Source organism: Saccoglossus kowalevskii, chromosome 10 (genome assembly GCF_978046115.1).
Source record: "Saccoglossus kowalevskii chromosome 10, keSacKowa6.1, whole genome shotgun sequence".
Taxonomy (NCBI): Eukaryota; Metazoa; Hemichordata; class Enteropneusta; family Harrimaniidae; genus Saccoglossus; species Saccoglossus kowalevskii.
Window position 1 is genome coordinate 11,533,559 of NC_140650.1, and position 22,807 is coordinate 11,556,365.

A 22,807-nucleotide genomic window follows, 5' to 3' on the forward strand; every position below is an offset into this window, starting at 1 on the left:
TATATGGCCTGGGACATTGCGCAGAACTAATCTGTTTCTTGTTACAATCTGTGAATAATAATTTTAAGCATTTTCACATGTTTCTCAATTTAAAAGTCTTATTTAGGCTAATTTTGTGGCAATTTTAAATTTGCCCTATTTCTGATTTATGTACTCAATACTTTATAAGTTTTCATTGATTCTCACATTGAAATGATGAATAGCATTTCGAACTCGCAATTGATCACATATCTTTCCTGGTCTGTTCACTACCATAAAGTTATATTACCCCCAAGGAATTCCTTCCACCTGGAGAGGTGTCCCTCCAGACGCTTGAATCTAAACAACTACCTTTTATCTGAATGATAAGTTCTATCATACAAGTACTGAATTCACCAAAGCCAATTATACACTCCTTGTGACTCAATATTTACAGCATACTTTGCCGATCGAGTAACCTGCTGTCATATGCTTTCACTATCCACTCTTTCCTGGATCTGTAAAAAGACAGCTCCTATTCTGTTTTTTGTGCGTCCATGTCCAGCACATATTCACCTTTTCCCCGTTGTAACTACCGCTACCAACAACGCCATTATTACCACAGTTGCACTCTGCTAAACGTATATGGTATATGATCCAACCACATTTGTACCACTTTTCTTATCCGCTTTACGATATGGTACTATTATCTCACTGCTAGGAGAAACAATAACCACTTGTTTGCAGCATCATACTGGCAGAAAAATCTATGCTTTCCTATCGTACTATTCTATCAATAAATACGAGCTGTAAGTTATGTCTGGCATACAATATATTATTATTAACAACTCAAGATATATACCACCATATTAGCCTCGCCAGTTTCATGGATGACCAACGGCTTGCCAGTAACTGACTTTTCTTTTCGAGAGGTTTCACTACCACACTTTCAATATCACTATCATTTGACATGGCCTCCTGCAACTCTGTGGCATAAGTACCAGCCCGCCCATCAGAACTAAATCGGGCTTTGTATATTCTTACTGTGTATATGCTAAAAAGTTAACTGTGCATTTAACAGGGCAGTGTGACCCAACTAATAACAGAATTGCCACATATTACTGTTTAGGCATGTTGACAATGCGCCTGGAATAGAGCTAATACGTATGTTATAGACGGTACATAGTATAGATTTAGTTTGAATATAGTTAGTTATTAGACTAAGGTAACAAGACTAATTACTATGACAAAAATATTTTCAATATATCTCACAGCAAGGATTCACAAAGATAAAACTCAAACCAAATACTGGTTAGAACTTAGCCCAAGGGGTAGTGTGAAACACTGGCTGGCTAGAAATCAGAAGTTCTACTGTAAACTGGGACTGGCTAGAAATCGGAGAGAAACTAGGTTTGACTAGAAATCAGAAACGTCTAGTCAGAACCTGGGCCTAGATAGATATCAGAAAGGGTCTGTGTGAAACTTAGGCATAGGGTTTTCAATCCGCCCATTTACCTAGTTCATTCCAGAGGCACCTCTGTTCATACCCATTATAGACTCAGGTCAGACAAAATGACTATTTTAAACTGTAGGCAATAATATGCGATTCAGCCAATGACGGAGAGAGTAATTTGGGTCAGGGTCACGTAACACATGACCGAGGTCAAGAGGTCAGTGCCATTTTGTATTATGTTCACTCCCTGTTTTCTCTGTATATGAGGACTTAAAACCAATAGCTACGGAAAGTGGGGTTGTTGAAAGAGACCATGTTCAGTTACCCACCATATACTCCGGTCAGTCAAAATTACTAATTTGAACTGTAGGCAGAGTCAGATGCTGAGGGGTGGTGGGTTTCCGAGCAAATGAGAAATAAAGAAGTACTCAAGTACTCCGATCCCGGGACAAATTTTACTTATGACTACAACCTAGCTAGCTAAGACCAGTAAAAATGGTGTCTTATCTTGTAAGTGTCGTTCCCAATAGTAAAAGCATACTGCTGAGGGGTGACGGAGTTGGCATTGCCAGAGTACGCTAGACCCAACCCCTATTTTTGGAGTAACCAGCATTTCAAAAACAGTTCTGCATGAAGGCATAGTTCGAAAGTGGGGCCTGAGAATGTTGTAGCTCTGACAGCAGAAATCATGACTGCTCTATCGCCTATTCGCAGTAATTCCTGTGGTCATCAGGCTGGTTCACCAATCAATGTCTGACCCACGATGATGGTGACCCACCCTAAAAAGACCTTCTCAATGGATTGCATTCGCTTAAGTAATAATTGATGAAGACGTTTTGCGTTCTCCAGAAGCCTGGCCTAAGTATGTGTTTGGGGGGGGTACATGACGCAAGAGCTAATGAGTTAGCAATTGCACAAACCTCATGCACTCGTCCTTGGTATTTCTGTAGACCCTGTGCTAAGGACGACAATCGGTCATAAAGCTTGAACACTATGAAGTGATTCACCTAGAAATGAAAGTTGGGGAGGCTGGTTCGTCTTACCCTGGCCATAACACATAAACATGTGCTTGCTGCCTTGCCTTGGCTGCCTAGCACGACTCTTATAGCAACTCAAAGCTCGAACCAGGCATAGAACAATTCCTCCTGATCCCTGGGCTACAATATTGGCCAAACAGGGGATGACGATTGGCTGTGGATCGTGCCCTGGGATTTGGTTCTTGGCGAGAAACCTGATTTCTGTCTTCAGCACAACTTGATTTTCCATAAGAGTGGCGAAACCATCTGAGAATGATGCAGGTGTGCTTCTGTCGAAGTTTCTCCAGTACCCAGTGAATCAGCGGGAAGGTGTGAAGCTTATGTAACCATGTGGGTCCACAGGATCTATAATGCGTCCATAGCCCATGCTCCTGGAGTCAAGTGTCACATACGTTGAAAGCTTGCTATTCCACGGTGTGGCGAATAGGTCTATACTGGGCTGTCCCACAGTGAAACAGTCTGGAGGATACCCATTGGGGTACCTGTCAATTCGGGCTCTGGAGCCACGAGAGGGCGTCTGCTTGACTGATCTGCACCCCTCAAAAGTTCAGTTTGTTTCACATTGCATTTCAGGCACCAATGGAGAATTTGCTCTGCCAGAACTGACAGCGATGGGACTGGTCCACCCTCCTTTTTGATGTAGGAGACCATCGCTGTGTTGTCCGTGCAGAGCCCAAAACTATGCATAGAAAGTATATCAATGCGAAGTGCACTGCTTTCTGTTCGAGTCAATTGATATTGTGGTCCTGAATCCAATGCAGAGGACATATTCCTTGGGTTTGTTTGTCCATTAGGTGCACGTCCCAACCTGTGAGGAAGGAATCTCTAATCAGCGTCATAGCTATGGTGAGTGGGTGGACAGGAACCCCCTGTCTGAGGTTAGTAAGTGGGTGTGGATGGGACTTGGATGGTTGTTGACTTGGATCCCCTGTCTAGGATCCCGGAACCCATTACACTACTAAGAGAAACTGCTTCAGCATCAAGGCTGAGGGTATGAACATCGAGTCACTAGTGCCGATGACTTCCTGCATCACTCCCACAACATGTTTCATGTAGTCATTTTGGAGAATGGACTCCGAGGGGCAGCCCGAGGTTGTACCTGCGAGCCCTCAAAAGGGGAGGGACCTGTACTGGCTCTGACTGATGATCCCTAGCTGGCAGGAAAGGAGAGAAGAGACGAAACCGACGTCCTGTCCTGTTCAGTCCCCTTCCATCCATACTAACATTCTCACAACCGCAGGGCCACCTAAATCGACCACGCAACTAGCATTGGCAACACGACCAGTCTCTGCATCATGAACACGATTTTGAAAACTATCCAGGAGATACCAATTACAGCGCAGGCACGCCCTCATGGCAAATCTCTGAACCATTTTAAACAAAGGTGACATTTGCTATGTGCATTCTAAGCCAGGAAATCCTGGTAGCAATTCCCACAAACCGAGTGGACTTTTTGAGTCAGGTGAGGAGCTTTTCTTTGAGTGCTTTTCCTTCATCTTTTCCATTATAACTACACTGAGAAATGAACAAGGCATGCATTTGTGTGTGCCATTTAAAAAAGACAGGGATCCCTAATAAGAACAAAGTAATTTTGCCAGACAGCACTTACGTTGAGTACCTCAGAAAACTCAGTCAAAAAACTGCTGCCTGAATCGCACTGTTTCGCTACAATGCACACTTGATGCGGAGAAAACATTGAATTAGGGTTAGAAATCAGAAAAGAGCTAGTGTGAAACCTTAAGTAGTTAGAAATCAGAAAGGGCCTAGCTTAAAATGTGCTTGATAGATTTCAGAAGGCGTCTAGTGTGAAACCGGGGGTCGTTAGATATCTAGAAAGGGTCTAGTGTGAAAATGGGTCTTATTAGATAACAGAAATAGTTTAGAGAGAACCTGGGTTTGGTTAGAAATCAGAAACGTCTACTGTAAACTGGAGCTGGTTAACAATTATAAAAAGTTTAGTATGAAACTGGGTATGGTTATAAATCAGAAAGGATATGTGTGAAACTGGGGCTGGTTATCAATCAGAAAGGTCTGCTGTGAAACCGAGGTAGGCTACAAAAAGGGATTGTGTCAAACTGGGGTTGGTTAGAAATCAGAAATAGTATGCTTTCATGCGCAGGGGTCCTTGGTGGTGCGAGATGGGTCCGTGAACACTCCCTGACCCATCACCTCTGGCGCCCAAACCTGTAGACTTCCTCCTCCATAGATTGGAGGTCTTTCAGGTAGTAATTAAGGAATGCATTCTGAGATCTCCAAAACCCTGCTCGAAGCAACTGTTCAAGGAAAGCACCAGACATCAAGGCCAAAGAGTTGGCTATCCCGCGCACTTTGTGTGCCCTCACCTGGTGTTGTTTTCAAGCTGGTCACTGAAGAAGCCATTAAGTGTACGCTTCCACGACCATATCAACAATTCAACGTAAAATGGTGATATATTTAAGGCTGGGCGGTCTTGCTTGCCCAACCCATAACAGCTAAACATGCACTTTTCTCTGTCCCAAGACACCTCGGTCGATTTGTGTACCAACTCGGATCTCGGATAGGTCATAGAATCCGTTCCTTGGCGGCCCTCCATGCCTACTATGTTTGTAAAGCGTAGGAAGACGATCGGTTAAGAATCACGTCCTGAGATTCCTGGCAAAAAAGCCTATCAGAGTCTTCAAAACAACTTGGAGCAACACATCCATAATGAGAGTCAGTGAGGGAGCCGTCCGGTCTAGGACATCCCCTTTCTAAATTCCGGACGTCCTTCCATCAAGGGAGAGCCGCCAGAGCTTGGTCCGACAATTGAACCCTGAACATCAAGTTCAACATGGGGGCCTTGTGGTCCTGTAAGCAACTGCTGCTGCTAATGCTTACGGAACTAGACGCCAAAATGAAGTCATTTTGCCAATAAAGCACATCAATTCCTGCATAGCCCATTCATTAAAACAATATGGCCACTAGGCAGCCATTCTGAATCCGATCTAAAAAAATAAAATAACGTGCATCAGGAACCCGTAATGTCTAATGTATGTACCAAGTTTGAACAAAATCTATCAATAAATGCAAGAAATGCTTGATATTTTATGATTTTTTAGCACAAAAATTACCACCATTCGGCCATTTTAAATAGGATCGTCAAACCAATATATCTGTATATCTATGACATGATGTATAATAAATATTTAAAATTTGAACATAATCAGTCACAGCAAGTCAGAGATATGGCAGTAGAACCACATTTATTAAAACAAAATGGCTGCCAGTCGGCCATTTTGAATCTTATCTGAAAAAAAATTATGTGCATCGAGGTCCTATATTGTCCAACATATATATCAAGTTTGAACACAATCCATCTGTAAACAGCCGATAAATGCTTGATTTTGAACAAAAAAAGCTGCCATTCGGCCATCTTGAATAAAATCGTGAAACAAATTGATGTGCATATGTATAATATATGTTTATATGTTTGATTGTGATTGGTCCAGGCATTTCTGAGATAAAGGTTCGGACGCACGGACAGAAGCAGGGACACACAGAGGTCAACATAGGTCCCTGTTTTCGGACTGCGTTCAAACGGGTACTAACTAAGTTGCGGGACGGTATAGAGTTGGACTTGTGGAGGAGCATTTACGTTAATCATACATGCTCCACTGACACCACTCTATCTCGGTTGTACAATAACCAGTCGTTGAGGTATGGGTTCAGATAAACTGATGATCGATGGAGCAGCTGGGTCACAAAGCAAAAGGAAAGGCGGTAAACTCGCAGACTTTGCACTCTAAGGGGAATCTGATACCCAGAGTCACTACTGCAAGCGTCCAGGAGTCGGAAACTCTTCTACGCCAAGCTGATGTGTGTTGCCTGAGGCACAATCTGACGGGAAGGAGCAGGTGGGGGTTTGAAGCTAAAGCTTCATGAACCCCAGCCTCCAGTGCGAGAGGACGAAGATGGGGAGACTGAGCCCAATGACTCCGGAGTGGGGAACTCTGAGTTGAACCACCATCTATGCCTGGGCAGCTGATGAAGCCTTCAACAAGACTTTGAGGTTCCCCCATTGGAATAGGAAAGGTGCACTGACTCAGTACTGCCTCCCGCTCAACGGAAACCACTCCTGCCAAAAAGGCAGTAGGGACTTGCAGGATGTCGCACATAGTGCAGCCAAGCCAAGGTCCATCTGCCCAATTATCGTGGTTCGTTGCTCAGCTCTCAAACAGCCTGAACTTAAGAAGGCGAGCTCAATCTCCAAAGCCAAGATAATCCATTCCATAAAGTTGATGGGCCTAAGTTCTTCCCGCAGCGCCTACACATGCAGGTTCTGGTGCTGGTCAAATGACCATGCAACATGGCCTCCCTAATCTGCATAACCCACCTTAACAAAGGCATGGGTACATGGATCGGGGCAGGAAACCTGTTGAGGAGACTGTGGCATCGTACGAATATCCGACGGTTTGTGTAGCCCCAATGGGGTATCGGCTCCCCGACAGAAGGCATGAGACAGGACCGACCCAAAACCAGTCTTCTTGTCCTTGTCTCCAGAAGGGTACCGATCACCACCCTGCATCGCCCTTTGAGCCCCCTCCAGAGAATGCATTGTCTCCACGCCGGCAGTGGGAGAGGAGGGCGCCTGTGAAAAGGAATTAAAAGACTGTTCCCCAATCAGGGGAGGTGGGATCACCACTGGCCCGCACGAAACAAAAGTCTTGTGCCAATCACTGCCTGGTTCACAAGCTGCATTCTTAACTGCATATTGTTAAGGGGCAGCTGGGCCCTAGTTGGCTGGGTAGTCTGTGCTTGTCCCAACAAGGAAGGGGCAGGACACGACAAAGACCCCCCCCCCCTGCTGAGCGAGGTGTGGGAAATCTGGTGGAGAGCGCATAGAGCACCCCCATCCAGAAGTCCACCTCCATAGGAGAGGTAGATTCCCCTGTTCCACTGATGTGAGTTGTTCTCCCTCTGATCAACTTAGGGGGAGATCAAAGGAAGGATGGGACACCCAAAGCCTGCCGGATGGGTGGGGCAGCACAGGTCATCCTCCTCCCACCTCCCTGGTCCTTCTGTGTCGTACCCCCTCAGTCTGTGATAGGAGGCGAGCCTCGTCTTGGATTTTTCACTCACTGAATCAGACACATCGCTAGCTGCAGCTAGGGGACTTCTCCTTTTTAGAGTGATGCATACCAGCTTTACATAATCACTAATCTGTAATTAGGCTTAATTAAATTTATTATTTCCACAGATTTGCAGGTAGGTGATGTAGTAAACATATAGTGGAAAAGTGGGATTTGTTAAAAATCAGAAAGTGTCTAGCGTGAAATTCAGAAAGGGTCCAGTTTACAAAACTGGGTCTGGTTAGAAATTAGAGAGAATCCTATTTGAAATTAAAGCTGGTTAGAATTTTAGAGGGTTTTTCCCTAAAAATGACAAAGTCACCTAAACAGTTAAATAGTTTTTGGTAGGTAATTTGCATAGTTTTTAGTAGATAGACTTCTCATGAACAAATTCCTATCTACAATCATCAAGGCAGGTACACAACAAAAATATGGTCAGTTGAGCTAAAAAAATGTTAACTATTACAAGATTACCCCTACATGTGCAACATTGTTGCTTAGGATTATTTCAAAGTTGAGTTTGAGCTGTTTTCTGAAGGTTAGCCATCTTCAATGGCTATGCGACCAGCGTTTCATGGCAGCTTGCACAGACACCGTAGAAATACATTAAGTACAATATTCTGTGATGTACCTCTGCCCCAAGGATTGGATACAAATAATTATACCACAAAATGAATTTCAAGTGTCATGATGTACTCAAAAAGGAATAACACAAAGATATGACTGTACCAAAGGAACATTATTACTAAAAATCGTAAAGCATATAAACGCTAGTATGTTAGCCGGTATGCTACATTATAGAGGTTGAAATAAAAAAAAATACATTTTTGTCCAATTGGACAACCACTCTGAACTGTTTGTCCACATGAAACTGTAGATGTCTAATAACTGTTATTGACCTTTAATCTAAAAACATATTACAAATAACTAGTCTACTAGTATATATACATGTATCTGGAAGTAAGTAGCAATGTTTAAAACTGAAATTGGAAAATGATAATACGACACTGGATTACGTATATATTGTATACATAAATTGTGATTTCAAAAATTTATTGTCCCAATCGGCAACCAGTTTCAAGATTTGATTGTTCAACAGAAAAAAAGGGTTACCCAATCTCACACCAAACTTTGCATTGCCGATGATTTAAATAAGGAAAAGGATTTATGAAATGAGCATGCAAGGTAAGATGTCATGTTAATATTACTGTTTTTGGCAGTATTCTTGTTTATTCATGAAGCATTTAATACATGTGTTTTGAATTTTTGAATGCATATTTAATAAGTAAAATTAAAATTGATACAATGTATCATTATGATGTATCAAACCTTGTGCCTTCTTTATATGTATCTGTCAATCTGTCAGTAAAATCGCAGTCTTAGAAAAGCTATAGTCAAATGTATTTTGAGAATGTTATATAATTATGCAGATTTCAGGGCCAGTAGCTGCAAAACTTTCCAGTTCGTGTTGCACTGTTATTGATAATGCTACAGTACAATAATGAACTCCCTGCGCACATCATTCATTATCTTTACAATTTCTTTAACTCTTTAAAAGCTTTATATTTGTTATGATGATTTATTTTGTGATTGAATACTGCTAACACTTTACGAGTCTTGATTTTTCCACCATTATTCTGTGACCAGAATTCATTGATAACCTGCAAACAGCAAAATAAAAAGAAGATTATTTTATTTGTTTACTTTTTAAATGTAATTCCTGTACATATATGCTGAAGACTTTAGTTTTTCTTGTTGTTTGACAAGACAGATCCTGAAGATACTTTGTTACTTTTAAATTGTTCGAGGTATTCTATTCTGAACTGTGACAAAAGTTGGCTTTGGCATTCTAAGGTTTAGTCAAAACCATTATTTGATAACTATTTTTTTTTTGCTAAAAACGAAATACAGGTTTCTAACATGTTTTTGAGAAGTAACATCGTTTGAAAAGCCACAACCTAATATGTTTATGACATTGTAACTACTGATTTTGTGAAAGGTGCCCAAAGACGACTTTCACATTCAACTGACTAGGTTCGAACTGGAAGTTTCTGATTTCTAGCAAACCTAGTTTCTCACTAGACTTTTTCTGATTTCTAACCAACCCCAGTTTCGCACAGGCCCTTTGTGATTTTTAAGCAGTCACAGCTTTATATTAGACGTTTTCTGATTTCGAACCAACCCCAGTTTCATACAAGACGTTTTCTGAAGTTCTAACCAGTATTTGGTTTGAGTTTGTATCATTGTGAATCATTGCTGTGAGATATATTAAAATTATTTCTGTCATAGAAATCTGTCTTGTTACCTTATTCTAATAACATATTTTATTTGTTCATTATATCTTCAGTTTGTTGCTATGGAAATGTAAACAAAAAACCTGTGAAAATTATTTGCGTAAAAAACTCTAAATATCTGCAGTATGCATTATATATTTATATGCTGTGTATTTCCTAAATATATTCAAGCTATATTATAAATCTATACTATGTACCGTCTATAACATACGTATTAGCTCTATTCCAGGCGCATTATCAACATGCCTAAATAGCAATTTGTGGAAATACTGTTATTAGTTGGGTCACACTGTTCTGTTACATGCACAGTAAACTTTTTAGCATGTACACATACAAAGCCAGATTTAGTCCTGATGGGCGGGCTGGTACTTATGCCACAGAGTTGCAGGAGTCTATGTCACATGATAGTGATAATGAAAGTCTGATAGCGAAACTCCCCGAAAAGAAAACTCAGCCATCAACATCAAATACCACCATTAAAGGCAGTTACTGGCAAGCAGATGGACATCCCTGAAACTGGCGAGGCTAATATGGAGGTATTTATCTTGAGACGGAGTTGTTAATAATAATATATTGTATGCCAGACATAACTTGCAGCTCGCATTTATTGATAAAATAGATTGTGTCTGGAGGAACACCTCGCCATGGGGATAGAATTCCTTGGGATAATATAACTTTATGGTAGTGAACAGACCAGGGAAGATATGTGATTTACAGGGTAAATATTGTGAGTTCGAAATGATATTCATTATTTTAATGTAAGAATCGTTGGAAACTTATAAAGAACTCTCCTTTGCAGCGAGTATTGAAGTACATAAATCAGAAATAGAGCATATTTAAAATTTACACAAAATTAGCCTAAATGAGCGTTCTTATCCACCTTTTAAATTGCCAAATCAGGTAATTATTATACACAGATTGTAAAAAGAAACTAACTAGTTCTGCGCAAAGTCCCAGACAATCTATGTAGTATCAAGTTTTAATGATATGTGTTAAGTAGTTCATAAGAAACAAAAATAAACGATTACAATTGGTTAAATAATATGCAAATTAGATCGCATTTCAACTAAAATATTACCAGGTTTCTGCATTATCTCAGAGCAAATAAGTAACAAGTGTCATTGAAATATGTTGAATGGTACTCGAGGAACAAAAACAATTGTTTGGGCCATTGTTTATGCTAACTGAAAAGCGATAAACAAGTCTAGTTCAGACAGTCCTGATGTTGATTACAAAATACAAATCACATACAAACTTACACAAAATGTTGTATTGCTTATGTTTTTTGTGAAATGACTTAGGTATCTTATTCAAGAATTGCACTGTGAATGGACAATCTCAGGTGGGTCTACTACTGAGAACGGAACATCATGTGTCACCACGCATGCACAACCATTATATTTGGCATCCTCTATCATCGTTACCACGTGATCACCTATCACATACGGTCTGCAAAATAACACAATAATATATCAAATGTATATATTATCATTATGACAGTTGATGATCATGATATACATGGCGCGAGTTGTTTATACTCTGATACACTGTTCAGAATGTATCCACCCCTAAAAACAATTATATAGACTTGAAAGAAAAATGAAATCTGATATCAGAAACAGTCATATTAATAAAAATAACTTTCATGATAAACGATTTTTCACTTCCCAGTTTGCTGGAAAGATTGAGATGATCAGTGTGAGATCAAATCAATCCCACTGAAATGGCTTTGAAAAAAGTTCTCCGATTTAATTATTTTTAAATAAAGGCAGAGACGCATTTGAAACATTTGAATACAAATAAATAAAACTTTAAAAAAGATGGCTTCAGAAATGGGCAATAACGATCATGTTTAATCAATATCATGGTCGAATGCAGAAGTTTTAGAAGTGTCATAATTTGTTTGCTTGTGTCGGCAGTACAGGCATCGCCACTTTAATAACAAAATGCCAACCCCTATATATGTGCTTTGTTGACCTAACCAAGGCATTTGACACAGTGTGGGGAGGAGGGTTTATTTTACAAGGTATACAGTTTGGGGAGCCTATATCATTAACAAACTGGAACAAAATGGTACTTTAAAGTCATTATTAAAGTCTAGATTATGAGAAAATGCATTTAAAATTCTGATGGTTCATAAAAAATACAAATATACAAGGTGCGTTGGGTAGGTAGATACCCCATCCAGTTAAATAGTATATTGGACTAGATTACAAAATGATAAAACCCCTGCCTTAACAAAACTACAAAATGAAACTGAACTCTGTGAGATGGGGCAAAAAACTTTCTTAACGTTTATAAAAGAATGGTCAAAAGTACTTCAGTGTAGTAAACCAGGAAAGCTAAAGATAATAAGCCAAAAAGAATAAAAAGAAAATCAAAACAAAATTACAAGTTATTTATATTAGAGAATGAATGACACAAAATATTAGTAATAAATTCAAAAGAATTCCAAATTTGAAAACTATCTAAAATTTATTATAAACTATAAAATTCGATCAGCAATAACAAAATTAAGCATATCAAATCACAGTTTACCAATAGAACAAGGACGCTACAAAAACATTCCACAAACTGAGCGAATATGCAAATTGAGTGATGCATCAGAAATTGGTGACGAAAAGCATTACATAATGTGTTCTAATGCTAAAATCGTTTTGTATAGAGTACATTTATTTGACAAAATTAGCTTTCTAGAGTTTGAAAAACTTAAAGCGGAAGGGTCGTTACCTGCGCACGCGCGAGAATTGAGTCCCTAGCGACGATAACAACATACGCTAAAAACGCAAACGGTTGTTTGTAAACAATGGCACGTTATGGGCATCTGATGCATGTGCAGGTGACGACTCTCCCGCTTTAAATTATTATTGTCGTTACCAAGTGCGTGAAAGTGAAGTTAAATATTTTGTTATCTGATTTATATCTTCTTTGCACTTGTATATTCAGCGGATGATAGGGAGTACGATTTGTAAATCTGAATTTACATTCACTGAGTTGAGTGTGATAAATCACAGTTGTTATTGTCATGCTACGGCGCGCATGCGTAATAAAGAAAGAAAGTGGTTCACATGACAGCCATCTTGCGTTCAGGTATCTTTCTTACTGCCGTAGTTTGGGTGCAATACATTGAGCAGGCTTGTAACTACTCTGAACACGCATCAAACTTGTTTACGCTGTTTAATAAGACATTTTGAGGTGAATTGGAAAAAAATAATCCCATGCACCAATGGCCTGAGATGAGTGACTTCTTTGTCTGTGGCTCGTGTGAGACAAATATTCTTCTGAGAAATAACCCTAGCCCCTTGAGGATGTTGGATTTTATTATTCTCACACCAGTAGCTACCATGTCGGCATGCTCATTCAAATCGTGCCAAAGCTGACCTGACCTGACTGAACACAGTCTCACGTGAAAGTCCACAATGAAAAACCGATGATATTCACCTAATTTCTGATCAGGAATGGGTGCTCTTGTATTCTATTGAACGAGCGTAAAATACGAGCAAATCATCATTCCAAGAAAAGATTTTGTTCAAAAAATGAGGATTACTAAACCATACACATATAAATAGTTTTAACAAATTTGATTGAATATAGAGGGCGCTATGCTACTCGCCTGAAGCATTGTTTTCGAGACGCTTGTATAGTAGGACATATGTGAAAAGGGTGAAAAGACTATTATCCTCGGGGGCGGACATCCGGGCATTTTCTACCGCCTGGCAACCCTCGCGGTGAAAACAAAGACCAAAACTCGCAGAAAACGGTACTTTGCGATGGTTGTTGAGAGTTCCCTGAACAGTGTAACAATATTAGCCCTACGCGTGTAACATATATAAATTTGGTTGTTCAGAATTACTTCAAAGTTGAGTTTTTGTTGTTTTCTCGAGTTTTCACCGGCTCCACCGGCGTTCCACAGCAGCGCGCACAAAGCCCATAGAAATACGTGGTACAATGGTGCGCGTCTTAGCAACGTAGAACGTCCGTGACGTAGCTCCGCCCCCGAGGATTGAGAGAATTAGGTTCCGTAAAGTATCTGATTTTTGAGTTGTGGCTGTAACTTCATTATGATTTTAATAAATTGATGTGATAAAATTCAGGAAAATATAGTTTGTGTCATGTAATGAGATGCTAAATGTTTAGGGTCAAGGATTATATTAAGAATTGCTCATACCTGATAAACGTGACACATTGCATTGTAATTTCTGTCGGTGCATTGCATGGTATCACCTCTCCACAGGTGGTATTAATTTTCATAAAATATACACTACATATGCCATGCCACTACTTACTCTAAAGATGTCTCTGTTTTCATTAGTTCTTGCATTATTTCGTCGTATCTTGTTATTAGACTATTCCGAATTTGTGTGTTTACTGCACCAGGACAAATTGCTGCAACACGGATAGCGTTTTCAGACATCATTGGCTCAAACTATGCAAAACACAAATGTAAATAATATTTGGACAATTAGATAAACAAACGTATCCCCGTACAGTATGTTTTGTAGATTTAAGAGCACATCGCTTGACTGTAATTTGTCTATCGTTCCCTTTCCTTTCGTATACTCTGATTATTTACTTATTATATATTTATTTGTCGATTGTTGCAGATTTCCCCACAAATTACAATATACAATTGTAGTTTTTTTGAAAAAGCTTGTCGTAAAAAAAAAGTTTATATAGCAACTAAATGAAAGACACGTAGACACGTTATGGGTGAGATATAATACGAGATATAATGAGATACAATATGAGATACACAAGCATTACCATACTCGTAATTACCATATTGCCATTCATAATTTTTTTTCACATTGACATTAAAGAATTTAATTTTACATATTCTTGATGGGAATGACAATGGCAATAACCTCAAATATCCCACCACAACGCCTATTTGGTTTGATCACTGACGGTTTAGAAAGGTGTCGCCTGTTAATTTAACTTAACATTTGAACATTATTATGTTTCTTTATCTCTACTTCCTCATTTTTTAATATCAATAAAACACTAAAATTAAATCATTGTTAAAATGTAAGACACTTTCTCGCAAAAGTTTACAAATGCCAAATTACAAATAAACACTGGTATATTTAGATTGACCTGTTACTTCTTACTTACGGGACTTTACTAAGAGTTAACTAACGGGTATAAATAAGAATGTATTAAACCGTATTGTTCAGTTTAACCATTAAGCGTCGCAATAAGCAGTTGGTTAACTACGTTATATCACGAATTTGTTTAAATGAGTTTCACTGTCTAGTTTCCATAGCCGATTTCACCAGTTTTTGGTCAATTTTCTACAAACCCCACCGTGTTTGATCGATAGGACGTTCTTTGTGGCGACGAACAATACGTCGATCACCAACTCAGAAAAAACGACCCCAGTGTTAGCGGCGCATCTGACTTATTGAACATATAAGCTTATTCCACAAGTCGTCTGATTAGGAGAAACCATGCATTTGAATAAAAATCGGCTTTTTTCACCTAATTTTGGTAATTCATAGGCTGCAAAATAAGATTTAAAATCATAATTACACATCTTTTTCATGTATATCCATACATCCTCCCTCATATACGGCACCGTAACTCGAGGTTTGATGAGATTATTACAATAGTTTGGTATTTCGGAGCTTTTATAGTCAAGAAAGGAATTTATTTAATTAGATTTCAAATCACTTGGTTATGTTAGAAGGTGACATCCAAAGAAATTCAAGTTTATAGGCTAGAATGGCCCACTATGCACCCCTACACGCAACTCTCACAAACACTTATTTTTGGGCCAGCTTTTTGTGCTGAACAAAATAATGTTCACACTTTGGAATACTTTTGTTTTTATCAATATCTTATATAATGTGTCTTTTATCTAAAAGGTTATTCAACACACTAAATATAACGCCCAAATCCATATATGATATATCGAAGAATTCAGCTCATATTATTTATATCCCAGTGAGTATTCATATTCGCATTTTACCATTATTGAGTTATTAAATTTGAAATATTAGTCATATTTATGTACAGTTGCCCTCGTGTATGTTATCTTTATTTGCCTTGTGGTTGATATCACATTATGAAGTGACGTAAGTTAACAAATGTGAGAACACGTGTTTGTGAATCGTACTATGTTGAATAGAAATGGTACGAATATCCAGCGTATTTATAATGTCCCAAGAAATACATATTTTTTTTCATAGACTGTGTAGAAAGGGAATAAAATACACAGCAAACAACAACAAAAATCTGACTGTTTGGTATACCATTTCTCTAATTAATTTCATTTATAATTAGATCATTTTAAATTAAACAAAACAGCGACTATAAGCATTGCTGGCGCATTGAATGTTATCCATATACGTAAATGCCCAATAGGAATCCTATAGAACTGAGAATACTACTGCATTCATTTAGTATTTTTATACGAACACTACATGCCTAAGTTTAATTTGGTATCTATGATTTGCCTTACCGCCACACTTCTAGCAAATCCGACCAGACCACTCTTGGCGGCTGCATACACTGGAATAATAGAATTCGGTATCAAACCTGTCAAACAAACAAAAGAAAACTTTACTTTGTATACATATAAAATATAAAAGGCATTGAAACATTGCATTACTATATTCAAAACGTTTTAAGCAAAAAAAAGAACAGTTCTGTCGTCAAAATCACAACAAATAATTATTATTCATGTTCCTCAAATAATACTACATGTACTGTATTAATTTGCTTATAGTATAATATAACATAAATTACATTTCTGAAATAATAGTGCTACATAATATAAATATAAGTAAAATACCAAGCAGTGAGTTTTTTTAATTAATATTATATGTACTGTATTAATTTTTATTATTGAATAATATAACATGAAATGTATAAGTTCTAAAATAATAGTGCAGTAATTTTAATATGGCCAGATAAATATTGCAGCCATAAGAAGATGAAATTTAATCAATATTTTGAAAAATAAACACAGAACACTTTACGCTATAAAACTTGGTCGTCATCCAAAACTGACAAGTATGATATTCGAGATTGAAAACACTTGGGTAAAAACTGTTTCACGGCGGATTCAGCATCGACAACGACAGAATTTCTGCGCTCTTACATCATGTACTTCAGGTAAAAAGTAATGATGAAATACTAACCTAAAAGAGAAGAATTGATTATTATAACTCCACCATTTCCTCCATTCTTTGTCCCCATATATTCCACAGCAAGATATGTGTTTCTGATCGTAGAAGCCTGGAAGGCATAGATTTAAAATCATATAGTAATCCACAGTACATGAATATCATAGAATATATATGTTTAGTGCAATGTACAATATTATGATACCATAACATGCACAATGTAATATCTTATTCCGATGTACCATGTCATATCTTATGGCGATGTACAACGTCATATCTTATGGCGATATACAATGTCATATCTTATGGCGATGTACAATGTCATATTTTATGGCGATGTACCTTGTCATATCTTATGGCGATGTACAACGTCATATCTTATGGCGATATACAACGTCATATCTTATGGCGATGTACAATGTCATATTTTATGGCGATGTACCTTGTCATATCTTATGGCGATGTACAATGTCATATCTTATGGCGATGTACAACGTCATATTTTATGGCGATGTACAACGTCATATCTTATGGCGATATACAATGTCATATCTTATGGCGATGTACAATGTCATATTTTATGGCGATGTACCTTGTCATATCTTATGGCGATGTACAATGTCATATCTTATGGCGATGTACAACGTCATATTTTATGGCGATGTACAACGTCATATCTTATCGCGATATTCAATGTCATATTTTATGGCGATGTACAATGTCATATGTTATGGCGATATACCTTCAAGTTGTCACATCTTATGGCGATGTAACATGACGTATTTTATGGCGATGTACCATGTCATATGTTATGGCGATGTAACATAATACCTTTTATGGTGTTGCAACATGTCATGTATACGGTGATGTACTTTGTCATATTTTACGGCGATGTAACATGTCGAACTCTGTGAATATGTACTTTTATATGACAAAAACCTTTACAGTACAGACTAGCCACACTTCCTTTCGAGGAAACACAAGCATTGATATAAATATATATTTAATAATTATGATAATCTTCATAGTGTCGTCCTAAATACACACGGCTCGCCACGACAATGCAAGGTATATTGCAACACCTATCACAGTCGGACGCCAGTAAGAAGGAGAAACACCGCAAAAAACGCAAATAATATAATAAACATAACATAATGTACTATTTAGGATATCCCAAACACTTGTACTTATAAATACAGTATCCTATGTGTAAAAATAAATTAAGGATAAATAATCGAATACAACAAAATTAAGCGATAAACATGTCATATCTTACAGCGATGTACCTTTTCATATTTTATAGTGATGTACCTTGTATGACGATGTAACATGTCACGTCTTATGGCGATGTACCTTGTCATATCTTATGGTGATATACCTTGTCATATCTTATGGTGATGTACCTTGTCATATCTTATTGTGATGTACCTTGTCATATCTTATGGCGATGTACAATGTCATATCTTATGGCGATGTACAACGTCATATTTTATGGCGATGTACAACGTCATATCTTATCGCGATATTCAATGTCATATTTTATGGCGATGTACAATGTCATATGTTATGGCGATATACCTTCAAGTTGTCACATCTTATGGCGATGTAACATGACGTATTTTATGGCGATGTACCATGTCATATGTTATGGCGATGTAACATAATACCTTTTATGGTGTTGCAACATGTCATGTATACGGTGATGTACTTTGTCATATTTTACGGCGATGTAACATGTCGAACTCTGTGAATATGTACTTTTATATGACAAAAACCTTTACAGTACAGACTAGCCACACTTCCTTTCGAGGAAACACAAGCATTGATATAAATATATATTTAATAATTATGATAATCTTCATAGTGTCGTCCTAAATACACACGGCTCGCCACGACAATGCAAGGTATATTGCAACACCTATCACAGTCGGACGCCAGTAAGAAGGAGAAACACCGCAAAAAACGCAAATAATATAATAAACATAACATAATGTACTATTTAGGATATCCCAAACACTTGTACTTATAAATACAGTATCCTATGTGTAAAAATAAATTAAGGATAAATAATCGAATACAACAAAATTAAGCGATAAACATGTCATATCTTACAGCGATGTACCTTTTCATATTTTATAGTGATGTACCTTGTATGACGATGTAACATGTCACGTCTTATGGCGATGTACCTTGTCATATCTTATGGTGATATACCTTGTCATATCTTATGGTGATGTACCTTGTCATATCTTATTGTGATGTACCATGTCATATCTTATGGCGATGTACAATGTCATATCTTATGGCGATGTACCATGTCATATCTTACGGTGATGTACCTTTTCATATCTTATGACGATGTACCTTGTTATGACGATGTAACATGTCATATCTATGGCAATGAACCTTGTCATATCTTATTTTGATGAACATTGTCATATATTATGGCGATGTATTTATTCTCATTGAATACGGGTTTGTGTGTGCGTTTTTATCGACCCTATGAGATCGGTTAAGGGCTTATGGACTAATAATAATTACTGAGCATATATGACCTGTATATATAATACAATATATAATAAATATGATGATACTGTAGAATACTTAATTTTCGTTGTTTTCACTGAAGGGGTGATTCAGTGAAAATAAAATCCACCGAATATACCTTTTTTCCCTATGTTTTACATTAAATTCAGCAATAATCAATGAAATTAAACTCCATACTAAATACGCAAAAAATCTTTCCAGCGTAAATTAATTTCAGCTGAAATAAACTATTTCACAGTATGTGAATTATGACATTATTAGAGTAAGTTATGTAGTGTATCATGTTATTCGAACTCTCAAATATAATATCACATGATTAAGATAACCACACATTGCGAAGTGTTTAATTAAAAACAATATCATCTTCATGTTTGGTGGACATGGTTGCCAATGATGTCTCACATCAGGTCATAGTAATATAGAGATGTATTATACTTACGAAATTAATGTCTACCATTCTCTCCCATTCATATTCGTTGCAAATACCAGCATTGCAGATTAAAATATCCACTCTCCCAAATGTTGTCTTTGTTTGTCTGAAAACATCTGTGAATTATGCAATTAATATACAGACAGACAGACAGACAGACAGACAGACAGACAGACAGAAAGACAGACAGACAGAAAGACAGAAATACAGAAAGACAGACAGCGTACCTTCCATTTGTGACTTCAAAGTGACATCAGCATACATAAATGTGACTCTTTTTTGGTCGTATTGCTGGCTGAACTCATTGACAGTTTCTTGACCTTTCTGCTCATGCACATCAGTAATTGTAACACCCTGTTAAAGCAAAAGAACAGACACATTTGTTTATTTTTATTGTGCATTATCAACACGGAAACATTCCTGTGTTCAGAAGGTCCTATGTTCAGAATTTATTCTGATGTAGGTAGACTTGGAAATATGTGTTTTCATATAATGGTCAATATTTCTCTCAGCAAAAACAATGGTAAGCAAACATTCCATGTACACTGTTCCCCACAAATCGCGATGAGTCGTCTGGTAACTGACTGACATGTTGTTGTTTTTATCGAATCAATGAAATAAAAACATTGTTTTTGTGGGGAGCACGTCATGACCCCCATGCACTAACAGTCGTGTAAAACATTATACATAATCCCAGAAAACATACGTGCGCTTTATGCATTTTTCTTAAATTATGCTAATTTATTCATGACATGCTCATAAATGTTCATTAATTTGTGGACGAATACATTCTAGAAGGGGCGATATATTATTTTGGTATTAAGAAAGGGGGAATCAGCAAAATTTAGGGGTCAATACAAACGAAGGGATCCAATTTGGTAGCAGCAATTATTCCTGTGTCCATTGGTCGTGTGCATGTGATTTGCAGATGTTCGTATTCCGATTTTCTTTGACTTGCTTCTATTGGAGGCAGTATTTACTTGTGTTGATTATGTTAAAGTTTGAGTTTCTAATATATTGTAAATGTCTTTAACATATTTCATATCTTCTGTAGGAGTTTCCAACACTGTCATCCGTATCACGAGGATTTGTATGCAACTGTATAAATCCATTGAACCATGTTTGGTAGTCATAGGACATCCTGATAAACTGCCAAGTGTCCCACAAGACAATGACAAGAATATATATATGAAGATATACTACATTACTCAATTATTTAGTCAATATTACTGTCAATTTGGCGTTTTCTGCTTGTCTAAACTATATGTATGTCATAACCCGTTAGTTTACATCTTAGTTATGAACCAATATGGTGTTTGCCATTTGTGTTTACCATACTTGACCCGACCCGACCCTAATTCTAATGCTAAGGCACATTCCTGTTGATATAGTGACTTGTCTCATCCCATGGAGATAATTTTAGATCACCAATCTTAGTAAATGTCTGCTGGTAAGCTGGAATAATGTAAAATAATTAAACAAGTGGCAGTGAAACATAATTTTTTCTCAACAACACGACCATTTTGCAACGACGTGCGTGACCCTTGGCGTGACTCGACTGACTATATGATCGTTCGGTTTAACTGTTAAGCTAGGATTTATTACCGTTATTATCATTATATTATGACGCGATTTGTTCCAACTTACCAGTAAGGTCGTATGTATCTTTATTGTTATTTGTATGTACAAATTCGTATATTCCCAACAAACGACCCCGATTGAGGGGGGGCATTATTTTATGACGTCACCATCCGTGTGCAGTTAAGGCTTCTGGAATTGTTCCAACAATTCACATTTTATCGGTAATAGTAATCCGTAACTTGAACCAGAACCTGTAACCTGCATTTTGTACCACTGGATAAACACAAGTGTTAGAACTTACCCTGGCCCCTTTCTTCAGTAAACATTCGGTGACAGCACGTCCAATTCCCTGAGCACCACCAGTGACTATAGCAACTTTACCAGAAATATCCATGACTTCCGATCTCTTATGACAATGTTTTGAATTATAACACGATCTAAATTGGCTAATAACAGACTATAGCCGAAATGTTCATACGAGGGTCAAATGACACATTTAAAGTTCGTTCACCTTCACGCAACATTTGCACGTAGGGATGAGGTCACTGACATCTCTAGTCGGACGTTGTGAAGTCTCCGGAACCGTGTAAAATGCCTTGGTTAGGTCAACAAACACATAGGGGTTGGTATTTTGTTAATAACGTGGTGATGTCTGCACTGCTGACACAATCTCCGTAGTGAATTCCCTGTGTACATCTTCTACAGGGAGAATTTATGACACCTCCTAAACTTCTGCATTGATATTGATTAAACATGATCGTTGTTCTAGTCTGATATTGTCGACTCTGCAGGTGGGGCATTATTGCTTATCTCTGAAGCCATCTTTTATTTAATTTTTCTTATTCCACTTTGTAGTTTTGAATACGTCTCTGCCTATATTTCAAAATAATTAAATCGGAAAACTTTTCAAAGCCATTTCAATGGGATTGATTTGATCTCACACTGATCATCTCAATCTTTCCAGCAAACTGGGAAGTGAGAAATTGTTTATCATGAAAGTTATTTTATTATTATGACTGTCTCAGATATCATATGCTGAATAATTGTTTTCAGCTGTATATTAGATGTTGGTACATGGTGCATCAGAATATAAACAACTCAATCAACTGGCTTAATATATATATATATATATATATATATGTGATCACGTGATAACGATGATAGAGGATGCCAAATACAATGGTTGTGCATGCGTGGTGACACATGATGTTCCGTTCTCAGTAGTAGACCCACCTGAGTTTAAAACATCGTTCATTGCAATGCAGGAAGATACCTAAGTCAATTTCACAC

At 37.6% G+C, this 22,807-nt stretch overlaps 1 protein-coding gene across 2 annotated transcripts; it reads right to left on the reverse strand.

Moving 5' to 3' along the window:
* Window positions 1–8,207: 8,207 nt before the first annotated feature.
* On the reverse strand, window positions 8,208–22,048 carry LOC102807738 (15-hydroxyprostaglandin dehydrogenase [NAD(+)]-like). 2 transcript variants are annotated; one of them, XR_014930699.1, is made up of 8 exons: window positions 21,819–22,048; window positions 20,164–20,290; window positions 19,946–20,052; window positions 16,975–17,071; window positions 16,293–16,369; window positions 14,116–14,255; window positions 11,089–11,278; window positions 8,208–9,196 (listed from the first exon to the last, which is right to left on the reverse strand). XR_014930699.1 is itself a non-coding variant. In XM_006820952.2 (7 exons), exons 1-7 carry the CDS (start codon window positions 21,909–21,911, stop codon window positions 11,140–11,142), a joined length of 780 nt encoding a protein of 259 aa, XP_006821015.1. In that variant the 5' UTR covers window positions 21,912–22,048; the 3' UTR covers window positions 11,084–11,139. The 2 variants fall into 2 exon arrangements, 1 of the variants encoding a protein (XP_006821015.1); XM_006820952.2 differs by lacking the exon at window positions 8,208–9,196 and having other exon boundaries at window positions 11,084–11,278.
* Between the last annotated feature and the right edge of the window lie 759 nt (window positions 22,049–22,807).